We start from the raw sequence: 15,680 nt of genomic DNA on the forward strand, positions 1-15,680 counted from the left end.
TCGGTGGCATACCCAGAATTTCAATTAAGGAGACCTGGTTACAAGTCGTGGGTCAAGCTAGGAAGCATCCCTGAGAGAACATTATAGTGAGGATGACAACCACCAACAAGTCTACCTCACTGTAACTGCCATAACCAAAACCAAGGTAAATGTGAGACTTACTGAGAGACAGGATTGCCATATGGACACAGATACAAGGATATACATATATACAGTCTACTCACTTCTCTTTCTTCTTCAGCAGAGTCAGCGCCTCATCCAGTTTGGTCTGGATCTTCTCCACCCGTTCATCTGCGTCTTTAGTAGACGTGTCCAATTTCTTCTCCAGCAAACTCAGACGCACGTTGGCCTCACTCAGCTCCTCTCCCTGATATATACAAAGAAATTTTAGATTGCGGATCCAGAACTATCCATTTTATAAATCTGTTTTTATTTATATATATGTGTGTATATATACATATATATATATATATATATATATATATATATATATATATATATATATATATAAAAAAATAAACACACACACACACACACACATATATATATATATATATAGTAGTACTGTGAAAAAGTCTCAACACAATGTTTCTGAATAAATGAATAAGAAAACAAATACAATAAAAAGAAATTCTTATTTTTAAAAAAGTAGTCGAGATTTTATGAGCCAGTTTGAAGAACAAAGTTTGCTTCCATTTTTCCTGGACGCCTCAAACCATCACATAGATTTATTATATTCTATCATCTATCGATTTAACATAATGAAGTACTAAATAGATAAACCAGATGATAACAATGTTTAATACTGGGCTTCTTTGAGGAGAGGGTTGTAAGTGGTTAAATTAAGGCAGGCTTTACAAGGTGAAATACTCAACTTATGTAGTTTGAAACCTACATGAAACTAAATTGTACTTGGGTTGTCGCAAGTGTCCCAACTTTGTGGAGCAAGTTTCATATAACGGCATAGGAGACACTTCTAGCATGACTTCATAGCGAGAACGAGCAAGTGTTTCAAATATAAGCTGCTAATTAGACCATCTAGTGGAGCAACTTAACAAATGTCTTGTGCAACTTTGATTGTTTGTAAATTGCTTCACGTAACAGTCAAATTACACAGAAATAATATTGCCAGGGCTTAATGCAAGGGAAATTTCTGTTCCTGAAAGGCGATCAGGTGTTAGGAGTCACAGGGAAGGATGGAGGGAAGAGATTCATGAAATGAAGATATTAATTAATTGAATACGAACTTTTTTTTTTTAACAAAAATGAAACAAATAAACAATTTGCAATTAGTACAAAAACAAACTGTGCACAATGTATGGTAACAAACATTGTATCAAAATCTAAGTACAACTTCCAAAGCCCAAAAGAATATCCAATAGGCCTATCCTTCAAACTAGTCATTGCTCGTTCCTCCAAACTGTGTGCGGCATACTGATCAGTATTGCACAATGTAGGACTTTAAATACTGGCTCCTGCAAACCCACAGTGCATAATACAGCTAACAAATAGCCATTTGGGATTCAGCCACCTTCATACTCGACAAACAATGCACTATTTGGCTGTAGAAGCCAGAATTTCAAAACTTCTCTAGCACACTAGTAGGGAGCACAGGGTCATTTAAGATGCAGCCAGGATTCGATGCTACTTAAGGCAGATCTGACTGTAAGCCATTCAAGCGTCATTCTTTAAACTTTTATATCGTCGTTTTCCAGTGAGTTATATCTTAAGTACTTTAATTCACGCCTGTGATATTAATGAAGGAGTTGTTTAGCATGTTAGCTAGCAGACCAGCCCAAACCACAACGATTTTTCTCATTCTCAGTTGGTGTAATGTGGTTGGTGAACAAGGCTCAGCCTATCAGATTTCAGGACCGGAACAACTTGTTTAATGCCTCAAGCAGGAACTCCTGCACAGTGCCGGAGAACTTTACGCCATGTATTGCACGAAAGTTTCACTGTGTAAAGGCAGCCTAAAACACAGACATACATAAAAGCACTACTAATTATATTCATGTTATCTGTATTTATTCTAATATTAGTGCTTTTTTAAGCAAATAAACACACTGCCCAGATAAACAGGTATTTCATTCTTATTTTTGCACACTACTGTATATCTGTACCTTTTTTTTGAGAGTGATGTGTGGTTGATTAATCTGACCTTGATTTTGAGAGACTTTTTAAGCTCCTTAATGACCGTCTCTCTGTCCTCCAGCTTCAGACCCAGACCCTCAGCATCAGTGATTTCAGCTCTCAGAGCAGCTGCACGAGCTTCTACAGGAGGATGCTGGAGACAGAAGCACACAAACAAAAAAAAAAGAAAACAGAAAACAGTTCAGAGTTCAGAGTCCTGAGTGTGGTTAGGTTTTGGGTCAAGGTCAGGGTAGGGTCAGGCTTAGGTTTAGGATTAGAGAGATTAATGTCCACTAAGATTCAGGTCACCTCAAGTTTAATAACACAAGTGTGTGCATGCGCACACGTAAGCGTACGAGCGCTCATACCCTATCACTCAAACGTTTGCCAAATTAAAGGAGAATTCTGATTTGTCATCCGCATTTGTGTGCAGTTCAGTGGTTTAGATGTAAACAAAGTAAATCAACGGGGTTTGATGTGAAATGGTTTATTGTGGAGATTTATTTACAGTGGTGCTGATAGGAACCAGGGGTCACAATGTCTACAACACAAATATAGACATTTTATTTATTATCCAAAACCACCAGTGAACCTACATGAGTCTTTTGAGTTTTTATACGTAAATGTTGATGATAGTAAAATGATGATCAATCTGAAAAAAGTTCTTGCCTCACCTTCCATGTACCCCTCCACCATGAATGGATTAAAAAAACCCTTCAGTGACTCTGTAAGTTTCTCCAAAACGGAGCATTTCACACCAAACCACTCTGAATGTCTGTTTACATCTTAACCATTTAATTATGCAAAAATAATATGAACAATTCCCCTTTAACAAATGTATTCCCAGCGTAGAGCTCTGCTGATTATCTAAAATCTGTAAACTTGATCAGGACAAGCATATTAGAATTTTATGCATTTATATGCAACTGTATGGTTTTTTTTTAATCTCCCGGTCAGATTACATATTTTGTTGATTTTCTAAGAGAAAATAAGTTAACTCAGAGAACAGAGAACACACTTAAATATAGCATTTACTTGCAATTCTTAATTGCTAAATTTCAAATATTTATAGTTTTATATCATTTATATTGAATACAATAGTTTTTTTGTTTGTTTTTCATCCCAATATGTTTAATTCAGCAAAAAAACAGTGATTGTGCACGAAAATGTGCAGATGTGTTTTTTTCCATCCAGAAAACATGAGATGTTACCAAGGGTACATATATTTGAGTTTGTATCTATACATGCATGTGTGAGTGTACATCTCACCACACGCTGAGGTTTCTCTGCATCATACTCTCCCTCCTGCATGGCAGTGGCCATCTTGTTCATGGTCGCTATGACGGCGCTGCATGACTGACGCAGACACTCGTGAGGGTTCAGACCATGAGAACTGTAAACCTGCAGACAAAATTACTCAGTTACTAATCCAATTACTATAAATTACTCTGTATCCACTGAGTTAGTCAGTATCTGCTATGATATTCTGTAACTATAAAATATCCATTATCTACTATGAACTATTCAGTAACTACAATTAATTGTATAGCATCTCCTATAACTTATTCAGTATTTACTACAAATTATTTTGTTACCACTATCATAAATTCTAATTGAACAAAAAAATGCCAACCAAATGCTACAGTGAGGTAGATTTCCAGCCGAAAGACTGCATAGGCTCTTGTACAAGCCGTGTGTATATATGTGTACCTGTTCCACTGCTTTAAAGGCTACATCTTCCAGTTTGAGAGCAGACAGCCCCTCCTGTTCAGCAAGTGGAGCGATCATCTGAGCTCCAGCTGCTGCCATCTCCTGCAGAACAGCAACCACACGGGCCATCTGCTTCCTGCAGTCTGCCAGCACCTCACTTACCTACAAAGACAGACATATACGAACACAATAATATCTACTCCCAGTCATAAGCATTCAATCATTTATCATGCACACTAGCAAACGATGCACACAATGTAGATGAATGTAGAGAATGCAGAATAAAATATTATAAATTAACACACAAACAACATCTAATACAATGTTGATTTATATACCATCAACTAATAATAACCAATAGTCTTGTGTAAACAAACATTACTTAACCAATGTTTATAAAAATAATATAAATTAATAAAATGTTGCATAAATGATATCTTATAGTGCATGGATTAAAATATTATAAATTAATAACTGCTGTATAAACAAAAATGATTTACAAAATGTAGATGTAAATACGATTAAATAAATATTAGCGTTGCACAAACAACATCTACCACAATGTAGGTTTACACACTATCAACTAATAAAGATCAAAAGTTTTGTGTAAAAAAACTACTTAAGGTAAACAAAAATATCACAAATTAATGATGTGTTTTTGTAAACAATAATATCTGTAGTGCAAACAAAAAATGTATATAATGTAGATGTATAAACTTTGCATTCCATCCTTTATAACAATACAGTGTGATTATTAAGTTCACTGTTTTATAAACAATAACATCAAATACAATATAGAGTTAAGTCTCAAAAACTATTGTGTATAAACTATAGTGCTGTATTTATTTTAAATATTTTTGTAATGTCAACTGAAATAATACAACCTAAATATTAAACTATAAATCTTTATCTGCCTGGAGGTTTGACCATCACCTTAAACCACTCACCTCAAGAGGGTAAGAGAGGGCTGTAGGTATTCCTGGTGCATCAGTGCCGGGCATCCTCCGGCGGATTTTCTTACAGAATTGACGTATGTCTCCACAGGAAGTGTCCAGATCCTTCAGCAGCAGAGTAAGCCCTGCCCCTTCCTGTCCTGCCTGCAAGAAGGCACGCAGACGGCCCACCTCTGCCCCCATGCAGTCCAGAGCACTCTGGGTGAACTGAGGGGAAAAAAATAAATTGTAGAACTACAAAGTACAACTATATGTGTCTAAAATTACATACATGAGCACTTGTTTATTGTTTATAAATTCACTTTGCATCAAAACAGAGACGTTTAACGTCTATGTGTATCACAATCAAAGCAATAATAATAAACGTTATTTAACATCTGTTTTTTTATGACTGGTTTGTCAATTTGAGACCCACAATTTTGGGCGGATCACGGTTCAGTCATTTAGTGCACAATCAAGCACAGGTGGAGTGCTCAAATCTGTCAAAATGAAGGGAACTAAAAAAAAAAACAACAACCAAAAAAAAAAATCAACACCAAACAAGGTAGGTGTGGAAGTGCCCTTACGTTAATGATATTTATTTTTTATTAACAAAAAAATGCTACAATCTCATTTGTCCAGCAAAAAATGTATTAAAAGCACAGAAAATCCAAATCCAGAAATCCTTGTCCTGCGATGTCTGGATCAGCTTCACCCAGTCCAAAAATGTTTTAAAAAACTATGACCAAATCTGTGAGATCATTTTATCCTTGAAAGGACAAAGGGGGGATTGGATTATCCAGACAATTCTTATCCAGATTAAAAGTTTTGCGTAATTAACCCCAAATGTTGTACAGTAATGTGAGCAATGTGAGCATCTGGTACCTTGATATGGTCGGCCAGCTGCACGGTGCAGTCTTCAGCCTGCTCAGTCAAGTGGATGCTGTACAGTTGCTAAAGCAGGAGAAAAACATTACAAACCGCATGAGGAAAGACAAAAAATATACCTGGGTCTACACTCAAGATCTACACTGCACACTAAAACACTGAAAACATTTCATTTGAGAAAAATGTATTTATTATAAATTTGACCAATAAAATGAATGCGTGAGTACAATTGCTTTTGGCCTTGTACTATTCAATATGATTATATGACTTTGATGATTTTGATTTTATTTTTAGCATAATCTCGATCTCGGCAACACAGAAAGACCGTATATGAGTTTCTAACCAATCACAGTGTTGGTTACCATATGCTACAAGTATCCTGACCAAATTAACCCCACGTTTGGTATTGGGCCACAGCATCACTGAGTGATGGAGTGATTAAAAGAGAGGAGCAGATTAAACAGCAGAAATAGAACACTTTTTGGTGTTGGGCATAAAGGAGAATTCCATTGGTTTGCATGATAATGCATAATTAAATGGAGGAGTTCTAAGTCATTCAGAGTGGTTTGGTGTGAAATGGTTCATTGTAGAGTCTCAGATTTCTTTACAGTGGTTGTGATAGGAACCAGGGGTAGCAATGCCTCCAACACAAATACAGCCTTTTTTAGTGTTGACCATCGTAAAACAATGTCTCAGGCATCAGGCAGTGGATTCATAACCATTTTATGTATTAACTTTCTGTAAAGTAGCTTTTAAAGGCATTAAACTCTTCAGACATCTGGGTCTTACCACAACCACTGAACAATTCTGACTTGCTAAGTCTCTCTGCAATGGAGCGTTTGACATCAGACCACTCTAAAACACTCTGTTCACATCTTAACCAAGTAACTATGCAGAAAAGTTGCCCTTTAAGCAGTTACGGCGCTTTTAGATGAATTATGACTTCCAGACACTTTATTGGACACAATAAAGTAGACCAGTCTTAACTAGATTTGATGCACTTTTTTTGATATCAAATGTCAAACTTCTACAGAGCTCTAATTACATTCTACACAGATTACGAGGCTCTCCAATAAATCTTTTTCAGCATTTGCTGCGCCACTCTCTAACAAAATAAACCTCAAAAATCACAGCTACTACAATTTATAAGCTCTTCAGAAAAAATGCCCAGTTATTTTAATGTAGGTATGTCCACAGCATAAGCCGTGTCCCCCTCTCTGCCCACTTTACTGTGATAGGCTGCAACCAGATGTCTAGTTGTGATCATTAACATTAACTTTTCCTTGATGGAGAGTAAATGAGACACGCTGAAGAGCCCGAGGGGAGAACTGGTGATATGGATTTTCATGCACTGTTTCAATTTTCCGACACTGCACTGAAATCATTACATCCTTAAGTTAGTACATATATGTTGTGTATGTAGTACCTGATAGTATTTGATGGCTTTGGTGAGCGGCTCCACTTGGACAGTTTCGTCGAGCTGGTCTTTGTGCAGGAGGTCGATGAAGAAGTCCAGACAACGCTCATGCACACTCATCTCAGAGTACAGAGTCCCCATCCGCTTATACACTTCCACGCTGCACTGATTCAGAGCCCTGAGGGAGAGAGAGCGATACGAAAATTACAAATTAATACTGCTGAACTAGCTGCGTTCCATCATTAAAGCAATGGTTCAATCACAACTTACCACCATTAACTCATGTAAACTTCCATTACTTTACATGTAACGAACATGTAAAGTAATGGAAGCTTATACCCCACCAATTAGCTTAGCGCTAACTACACTTGCCTTGAACTGTGTGGAGTTGTTAAGTAATCACTTAAAGACTTGATTATGTGGTTTCTGACACCGTATAATAGACTGTATATCCTGATAAGTACTGTCTACTCAAACTATTTGAGGTGTGTTGCTGCCTCAAAAGAATGTTTTCAACTTTTACTGAAATTATACATGGTGATGAATCAACTCAAACTTAAGTTCTCCAAACTAAATATAAGTAGACATCACATAAACTACACTGTTGCAGAAACTTGAGCTTTCAAGTTTAAGCAACTACATCATTAATGTATTTATTAATTTTCATTACACTGACATGATTGTAATGATGTAAAGAACATACATACTTCAGACTTTAATAACAGCTTTAAGAAAAATACTGCACTGAAATCTAAGTTGGCAGTAATAAGTGATTTTGTTACAACCAAATGAACTACTAAGCTGAGACACTAAACTGAATGCGTTTGTTCTACCCACAAAAAATAAGTACACATCAATTTTCAACCAGTTAGTATAAACCACTTGCCTGGATTAAGTGACAGCAACTAATTGCAAGAACATAAGTAAATATAACTTGATTTCTGCAAATCACACCATATACTAAAATACAAACATGATTACTATTGTTTTTAGCTATGCCAATATACTTTATGAAATTTGATTCTGGGTCGAAACATCGATTTAAGGCTAAAAAATCTTCAAAGTTAGAGCCAAAATGGATATGAGCTGGTAAATCAGTTAGTGAGTCAGTGAGTTTATAAAAAGATAAAGTCACATCATTAACACCTTTATTGTGGTAAGAGCAAAGACAAAAGCTAAAAAAACAATAACCTTGGATTTTCTGTACTTCTACAATCCATCAACGTTCTCTCACTACAACACCCAGCATGCATTATACAAATATGTCATGCAACCACTGGGAATCGCACCACTGCTAGAAAGCAGAATCAATCATGTTGAACTTAATAAATACAGACTTAATCTTTAGCTTTATAGCAGTAATGTTAGCTATATGACCTCTGCATCAGCCAGCCAGCGAGAAACAATAAACAACCAACCAACCCACCCCTAAAAATCCACCTCAAAGTGCTTGTACTTTTTCAAAAGTCCCCCCTTCTTAAAATGAGTCATCAGAAGGGGGTTTCCTTGACTCTAACATTTCACTCTACACAGCACCGCTGTAGGAAGTGAGTAGAAAGGAGTGGGTAATATGTCGATATTTATCATTAGCATGATAAACTGTGTCACATTATAATATAATTAGGCCTGATTCAGTGCTTTGCAGCATGTGAAATGTTGCATAAATTCACTGTCTTCACAGTTTTTGATCATATTTTTTAATGTGGCACTACTGGTTATAGCTTTATTCTTACACTAGCTTTATTCTCTGTTCCAACATATCAAACCTCAAAACAAAATATTGTGATGCATGTTGTATATCCAGCACCCCACCGCGACCCGGAAGGATAAGCGGTTTAGATGATGGATGGATGGATGGATGTTGTATATCTAGAAACTATCGTGATTGAAATATCTTATTTGCCCACTCCTACGAGTAGGCATGTTTACAACAGTGTCCTTTAAAAACACTGAAGAAATGTAGTATTTTTTAATGTAAATCACGCAGAATAATGACATTAAAACCAGTCTGTTTCCTGACAGTCACTCGAAACCACTTTGTTCTGTCAAACCACATTTTCACGATTGTGCAACCTGAGCTACAACAATTACATACACACATACAGACACAGTAGCGTCACCCTCCTCACCTCAGATACCAACCCTCAGCAGAGGAAGAGGAAACAGCTCGTTACTTGCAGCCTGCAGACCCTTTCCTAATTCACTCAGAGAGACCAGGAGGTTGTTTTAAAGCCCAAGAGGAATGAGAAACCAGCGGGTTGCACTCATTCACTTTCTATATGCTGCTTTTATCATAAAGCTTCTGGAGTTAGTACTCCTTATGCACTTTAAGGGGGAATCCCTTAGACTGTTCTACATTTCTGCATAATTAAAAGGTTAAGAGTGGTTTGATGTAAATTTCTCTCTATTATAGAGAAAGTTACAAAGTCAGAATTGTTCACAGTGGTGAGTGGTGATAGGAACCAGACATCCTCCAGTAAAAGCTCCCTAAAATCATAAGAAATAGTTATGGGAGTTTTGTACAGTAAATGCAATGGTTATATTTGTGTTGCAGACATTGTGACCTCAGACAATGTTTCAGAGGTTTCATACCAAACCACTCTGAACAACTTAGATCTCAACTACTGAATTGGTGGAATTCCCCTTTAACCAGATTAACTATAAGGAGAAAATATATCATGAATTGCATGCATTAAGGGTAAATACAATCCTAAATAAATTGAAAAGTGAAGCAAAGTATTGAGGTTCCACTTTATTAAATCTTCATGCTAAAAAATATTAAAATAATATTCACCCAATCTATAATAGTTAAAGTGACTCTGCAGGTTAAAGCCCTAATGCTGAAGTGTTGCTGTGCTAATTCTGCTTGTTTTTGGTACGTACTGTTCATATTTGTGCAGTGTGGCCTGCAGCAGGGTGAGAGAGTAGACCAGTCCAGAGGCGAAGCTCAGCTGCTCCCCAGCTGGCCCCCGCAGGCCAGTGCGCTCCACAGCGTTTCCATTCAGATCAAACTTCTCCTGGGCCTGCTTACTGATCAACTCAGCCTGCAGGCAGTGGGGAAACACTATTAATGACAATTACACTTTAATAACAGTTACTCCTCAATATGACCATTATACCAATATAACAATTAAAACCAACCCGCATCTCACAAGCAGCGCTGGAAGTCATAGCTGGGTACCTCTGGGCAGCATTAATTTTCAGAGATATCCTATAAAATCTTACTGGTTTAGCTAACATTAGGCAATATTGCATATTAGATAGTAATTTTATTACTACCACGATGTAATTTTATGTGCTACATGTTATTAAAGGCTGCAATAACAGAATAGATTAAATTACCCTAAAATAATACCAAAATGACGTAATTAGATTTGTGGGAACGTAGCCTTAGAAAAGTCCACAACAATAAGCTTTCAGTTCTGATAGTCAGTATTGCATTATTTTTATTTCACAATTGGGAATGCTGCTTCTGTATTTTTGCTGTTCACTTCAAGAAGAGGTTAGTCTATTTATTTACACAGAAAAAATAAATAAATAGAAACAAAATATCTGTACTTGCGACACGTCCATTCAGAGAGGCACTATTTTAATAATAATTTATTGCTTCTCATATCATCACTCTGATAACCAACAGCTTTAATGAACATTTTATGTCCACACTGTCCAGCTCAAGCTAACATTTATATATTTCATAAAGCTCAAGAGTTTGTTAAGGTCTAAATGATATTGCAGATACTATGAAAGGTTTCCGAGTATGTGATAGTACTGAGGTGACACATGTACATCTAAAAAGATACTGATGTTGTGGTACCTTGCAGATGAGTCTGGGGATGAGCAGCAGAACCAGGATGCAGTCATGATCTCCTCCGTGCCGCAAGAACGAGTCCGGCATGAAGGAGGTGAGCAGAGAAACCTGCCTGTTTGCCTGAGCCACCTCCATCTTACGCAGCTCCATCTCTATGGCCTTCATGCATAGAAATGAACACGCGTTACATGAGCAAAGCATCAGAAATAACAAGTGGCAAATATATATATTATGTATGTATATATAACCCTTTGTTTAAACATATAGCCCTCTCACCAGTGTTTATTTATATTATGCTGTGATCATCATGACTAATCAGAGCTCCAGAGAGGTTTCTGTAGGTGTTTTGATGAATCAAAAAAAAAAAATCCTCAAAATACTTAAATTTACAATTTATACAGTCATATTAATGATTCCCCTGTATGTTTTAAAGTGTGTGTTAATACTTGTAGTTCAGTTCCTTTGTTCCAGATTAAAGCAGAAAATTATACATTAAAACATTTTAGTTCTGGTCTGACATGCTTAACATCAGACCAAAAGATGTGAACAAAAGCCATACAAGTAAAAGGTCACAACTGAATAGGCAGATTTTATGACATACAACAACTGCAGTAATGCCCATCACTCTTTCTGTATCAAGCTGTTCTCTATTCTATCAGCCTCATTGGTTTCATTTAAGTCTTATTTTATCTGTGTTTTAATATCAGAGCAATAAGTCATGAGACTCCTTGTGTTACTGTGGTTTTGCATGACGCAAAGGGTGAAATCCCTGTGACATGTTTGTGTGGCTTACTGATTTTACAAAACGGAGAAACCTTGGCACTTAAATACATAATATTACTTGTGTGCAATCAAATATGGCTAGTGAACATTTTCTAATGACCTTAAATTTGCCTCAGTCTTATTTTCAAACCAAAACTACCTGTTCTATGATTACAGGATCAAAGCTTATGAAGAGATGATAAAACACATGCACATATCAAAATAGCATCAGAAATGTCTCTTCATGCAGAGAGGAGACAAAAGATCTTTTAGTTGTCTCGTTTAGTTGTCTTTGGTTTGTATTGCGGTCATACTTTAAATGAACCACATCAGAGTTTCTTTTGAAGTGAAGTGAGACAAACCTACTCAGGCAGTCTCAGTCCACTTATTCGGTGCCCACCAGAGTTCAGATGGCAGCATTCTCACTTGCTCTAACGAACCACACTAACAGAGCAATCCCACCAGGGTTTGCTTTAATCAAACCAAACCTGCCCAGTCTAAACGCACCCCAATACAAGGTGCAACACAATCACAATACAGTCAACTGTGAAAGACTGAATAGCCCTGGTCAAATTAGACTGTGTTGATTTTCTAGGGAAAAAAACTTAATGCATCCTCTAAAACGTAAAATATTTAAGGAACAAACTTAAATATGACATTTCACTGCAAATTTCAGTGCACAAATCAAACATAAAACAAAAAATGTGTATTCAAAATTCAGCAAGTAAACATTAATAGTGCATTAAAATGTGTAGTAGTGTGTTCTCTGCAGAGGATGTATGAACTTATGTTCACTTAGAAAATCAACAAAATGTGTCATTTCACCAGGGGCGCTCAAACTTCTGCCTACAACTGTACGTACCACTAAAACTGCAACACTGATATTTTGTTCATATGGTGCAGCTTTAGTTGGTGGTAAGCTCTGCGGAGGCAGCAGTACCTTGGCGTAAGCTTTGGTCTCAGCAAATTTGATCTTGAAGTCAAAGAGCTCAGCGGGAGGCTGCTGCAGCTGCTCGGCTGTAGCGCTCTGCTGATTGGTCAGCTCACGGTTCACTTCCTGTTTATGGCACAGAGGGTGAGAGGAAAAAATGGCAAAGTGAGAAAAATACTGCACACAGGAAGTTCATCAGTAGAAGTGAACAGAGCAAGGCAAGGCAAGTTTACAAAAAGTAAGCACAAAAGAGAAAAACATAATTAAAAACAACATTAAAAAAACAATTAAAACAACAAATTTAAAAGAGAAAATAATTAAATTAAAAAATCAAATTTGAAATTAAATTAGGAGAGTCAAATAATCAAAATAAAAACTAAAATTTAGATTAGGATTTTAAAAAGTGCTGTTACAGAGGAAAAAAGGGGCTAGAAACACTAACAGTGTTCAAACTGAGCTGAAAGCTGCTCAAACAGGAACATTTTGAGCCTGGATTTAAATGTGTCCAGTGTAGGGGCTCTTCTGATGCTCTCTGTCAACTGGTTCCATTTAAGAGCAGCATGGTAGCAAAACGCTGCTTCTCCATGTTTAGTCTTCACCTTCGGCAGGATTAACCGACCAGTTCCTAATGATCTGAGAGTTCTTCTTGGCTTATATTGTTGCAACATGTGAAATAAACGTGCTGCACCATTTAGCGATTTACGGACCAGTAGTAGTATCTTAAAGTCTATTCTGTAACAGACTGGTAGCCAGTGTCAACAAGGATTTAAGAACGGGGGGGGGGTTTGATGTGTTCCTTTCTTTTACTCCTAGTGAGACTCTGGCAGCCACATTTGAATCATCTGAACCTGTTTGACTGCCTGTTTTGGGAGTCCAGTTAGGAGACCATTACAGTGATCAATCCTGCTAGGAAAAAAGGCATGGATGAGTTTCTCCAGGTCTGTTTTTGTCAGAAAATCTCTGATCTTGTTGATGTCCTTAAGGTGATAGAAAGCAAACCTCTGCTTTAACTAACAAAGCCTACTGCAGTGGCTCACAGTCCTGCAACCACATGAAGACACTTTCTTTGGTGTTTCTTTTTCTGTGTTTTTTTCTTTTTCAGAACATGAGGTGTAAAACTGCATTTATAATACAAATGATAACTTAATGAGAAATGTTCATTTGCTTTCATTGTATCTAGGGGTGTTCAAATTTACACTACCATTCAAAACAGTGAAGCACTGAAAGGACAATTCTTGACCGAAACCAAAATCCAGGACATTTTCCACCAAAAACCAAAACTCCATTCTTATAATTTGATCTCAGACATTAGAGAGCCTGTCTGGATACTTTTAGAAACATAATGTATGTGCTTCTCTTTCTCCTCCCACTGACCTGTAGGTGTGCGGTGAGTTCTCTGTATTTGTTGATGGTCTGTTGGTAATCTGCCACTGTCTCCTGCGCTGCCTCTACTCGTTTGTTAGCCTCTCGGACGCGAGCTCCAGCCAGGTCCAGCTGCTCCCTCAGCTCCAGCTCCGTCTCCCTCGCGTTCTCCTGCAGCTCATCATTCATCTCATTTATGGCTTCCTGTGGGTCAACAGTCCCAGGTCAGCACAGAAACAGTTTAAAAAATAAATAAATAAATAAATAAAATAAAATAAAAAAGGAATAAAAGAGGTCTAATGGGTGAAATTATTTATTATGAAACACAATCTGAGTTTTGAACCTACTGTTATAAATTTACAATTCATCATATCCACGCATCATGTTTTTTTAATTTTACATTCGTTTTTGCCACATGTTGTATGGTAAATTCCTTCTACACACAAGTATACTAGGCCAATAAACTGCATTTTTGTATATATGAAGGATTCTTCATGAATACAATTATCACTATTTTTACCACAATTATTACCATAGCTTCATTTAAAAAAAAGCGAAACTAATGGACGTACATACACTTCATTTTATAGAATGCTTGTTTCATAATGAGCATAAAAATGTTATCCACGTGTCTCTTACCAAGTCGCTGACCGTCTCTCTCAGTTCTCTCACTTTCTCTTCCAGATCCAGATTCCTCCCAGTCAGTGTTTCCACCATCTCTTCTGCTCCGAGTGCGGCATCCACCTACAGCATACCATACAGACTATTTACCAATGTTTGTAGATGTAAAGCGGTCTGGGTGATGTGGATCTTAGACTATATGTGTTTGTGGTAAACAAATTACTGTAATTTAATTGCAAGCATTAAATATATCTCAGTGATTCTAAAGATGTGTGACTGCATAATTTAAATGGAGGAAATATTAGAAAAGTTTCTCTGCCTGAGCAGGACTGTATGAACATTTCAGAAACAGTGGTGTAGCTATAGCTATGTAAACTCCATGGCAGTACGTGGTAGATTTTTTTTTTTAAGCTTTTGTTTTCTGGCAACAATCAGATTTTATGTGAGATATTAAAACTGGAACATGTGTTAACTACAGAGGCCTGCCTGACTGTGTTAAGTCTGCTACACGTCACTGTCATGATGTTAGAAAATCTCTGCTTAAGTTCCATTTAGGCCAATATGCACACTCACAGTACTGTTCTTGAGGCAGTTGACGTTACATTTTAGGAGCTGGGCTGGCATGCTCATGAGCTTTTTTCAAGTCATTTTTGTGTTTTCGTATGGATGGACAGATTTTCAAAAGATTTTTTTGTGGTGCCAGAGTCTGATTTGAATGTCTGAGTGTGTGTATTGTGGTGTAGCTGATGCATGTGTGTGTTTGTGTTGTATTCTCATACAGATCCAGACCTGCTCTTTGAGTTCATCTATGGTGGCTTCAGCCTGTTTCATCTCCTCCTGCAGTTTTTCTTTCTGCCCTCTCAGAGTCTCCAGCTCAGAGTTTTTCTTCTCCATCTGTTTCTGCAGTTTCACATGCTCCTGCTTCTCTGATGCAGACAAGTCCCGCATCCTGGAAGGACACAGCCAGTGGACAGCAGTTGGGACAATGGGGTTGGGATAATGTGTACAAAAGAGCCAACAGCTCACCTTAATGTCAACACTGGACACCAGGGCAAAATACTAGTAATAACAGTTGCAGATAAATATGTAGTTATGTGCTATGTTAACATTACAGGA

General features: G+C 37.2%; 1 protein-coding gene across 2 annotated transcripts in view; it reads right to left on the bottom strand.

The window, feature by feature from the left end:
- dctn1a (dynactin 1a) overlaps positions 1-15,680 on the bottom strand; it is a 38,556-nt gene that overhangs the window by 5,055 nt on the left and 17,821 nt on the right. For both annotated transcript variants that reach the window (XM_036583211.1, XM_036583210.1), the window contains 13 exons: positions 15,354-15,513; positions 14,583-14,687; positions 13,956-14,147; positions 12,591-12,707; positions 10,895-11,047; positions 9,964-10,124; positions 7,090-7,258; positions 5,661-5,729; positions 4,791-5,003; positions 3,844-4,005; positions 3,403-3,534; positions 2,162-2,287; positions 225-367 (listed from right to left, as the gene is read on the bottom strand). In XM_036583211.1, coding sequence (XP_036439104.1) covers positions 225-367; positions 2,162-2,287; positions 3,403-3,534; positions 3,844-4,005; positions 4,791-5,003; positions 5,661-5,729; positions 7,090-7,258; positions 9,964-10,124; positions 10,895-11,047; positions 12,591-12,707; positions 13,956-14,147; positions 14,583-14,687; positions 15,354-15,513 — 1,902 coding nt within the window. The remainder of the gene's footprint in view (positions 1-224; positions 368-2,161; positions 2,288-3,402; positions 3,535-3,843; positions 4,006-4,790; positions 5,004-5,660; positions 5,730-7,089; positions 7,259-9,963; positions 10,125-10,894; positions 11,048-12,590; positions 12,708-13,955; positions 14,148-14,582; positions 14,688-15,353; positions 15,514-15,680) is intronic.

The sequence above is a fragment of the Colossoma macropomum genome, unplaced genomic scaffold (genome assembly GCF_904425465.1).
Source record: "Colossoma macropomum unplaced genomic scaffold, Colossoma_macropomum, whole genome shotgun sequence".
In the NCBI taxonomy this organism is placed as follows: domain Eukaryota; kingdom Metazoa; phylum Chordata; class Actinopteri; order Characiformes; family Serrasalmidae; genus Colossoma; species Colossoma macropomum.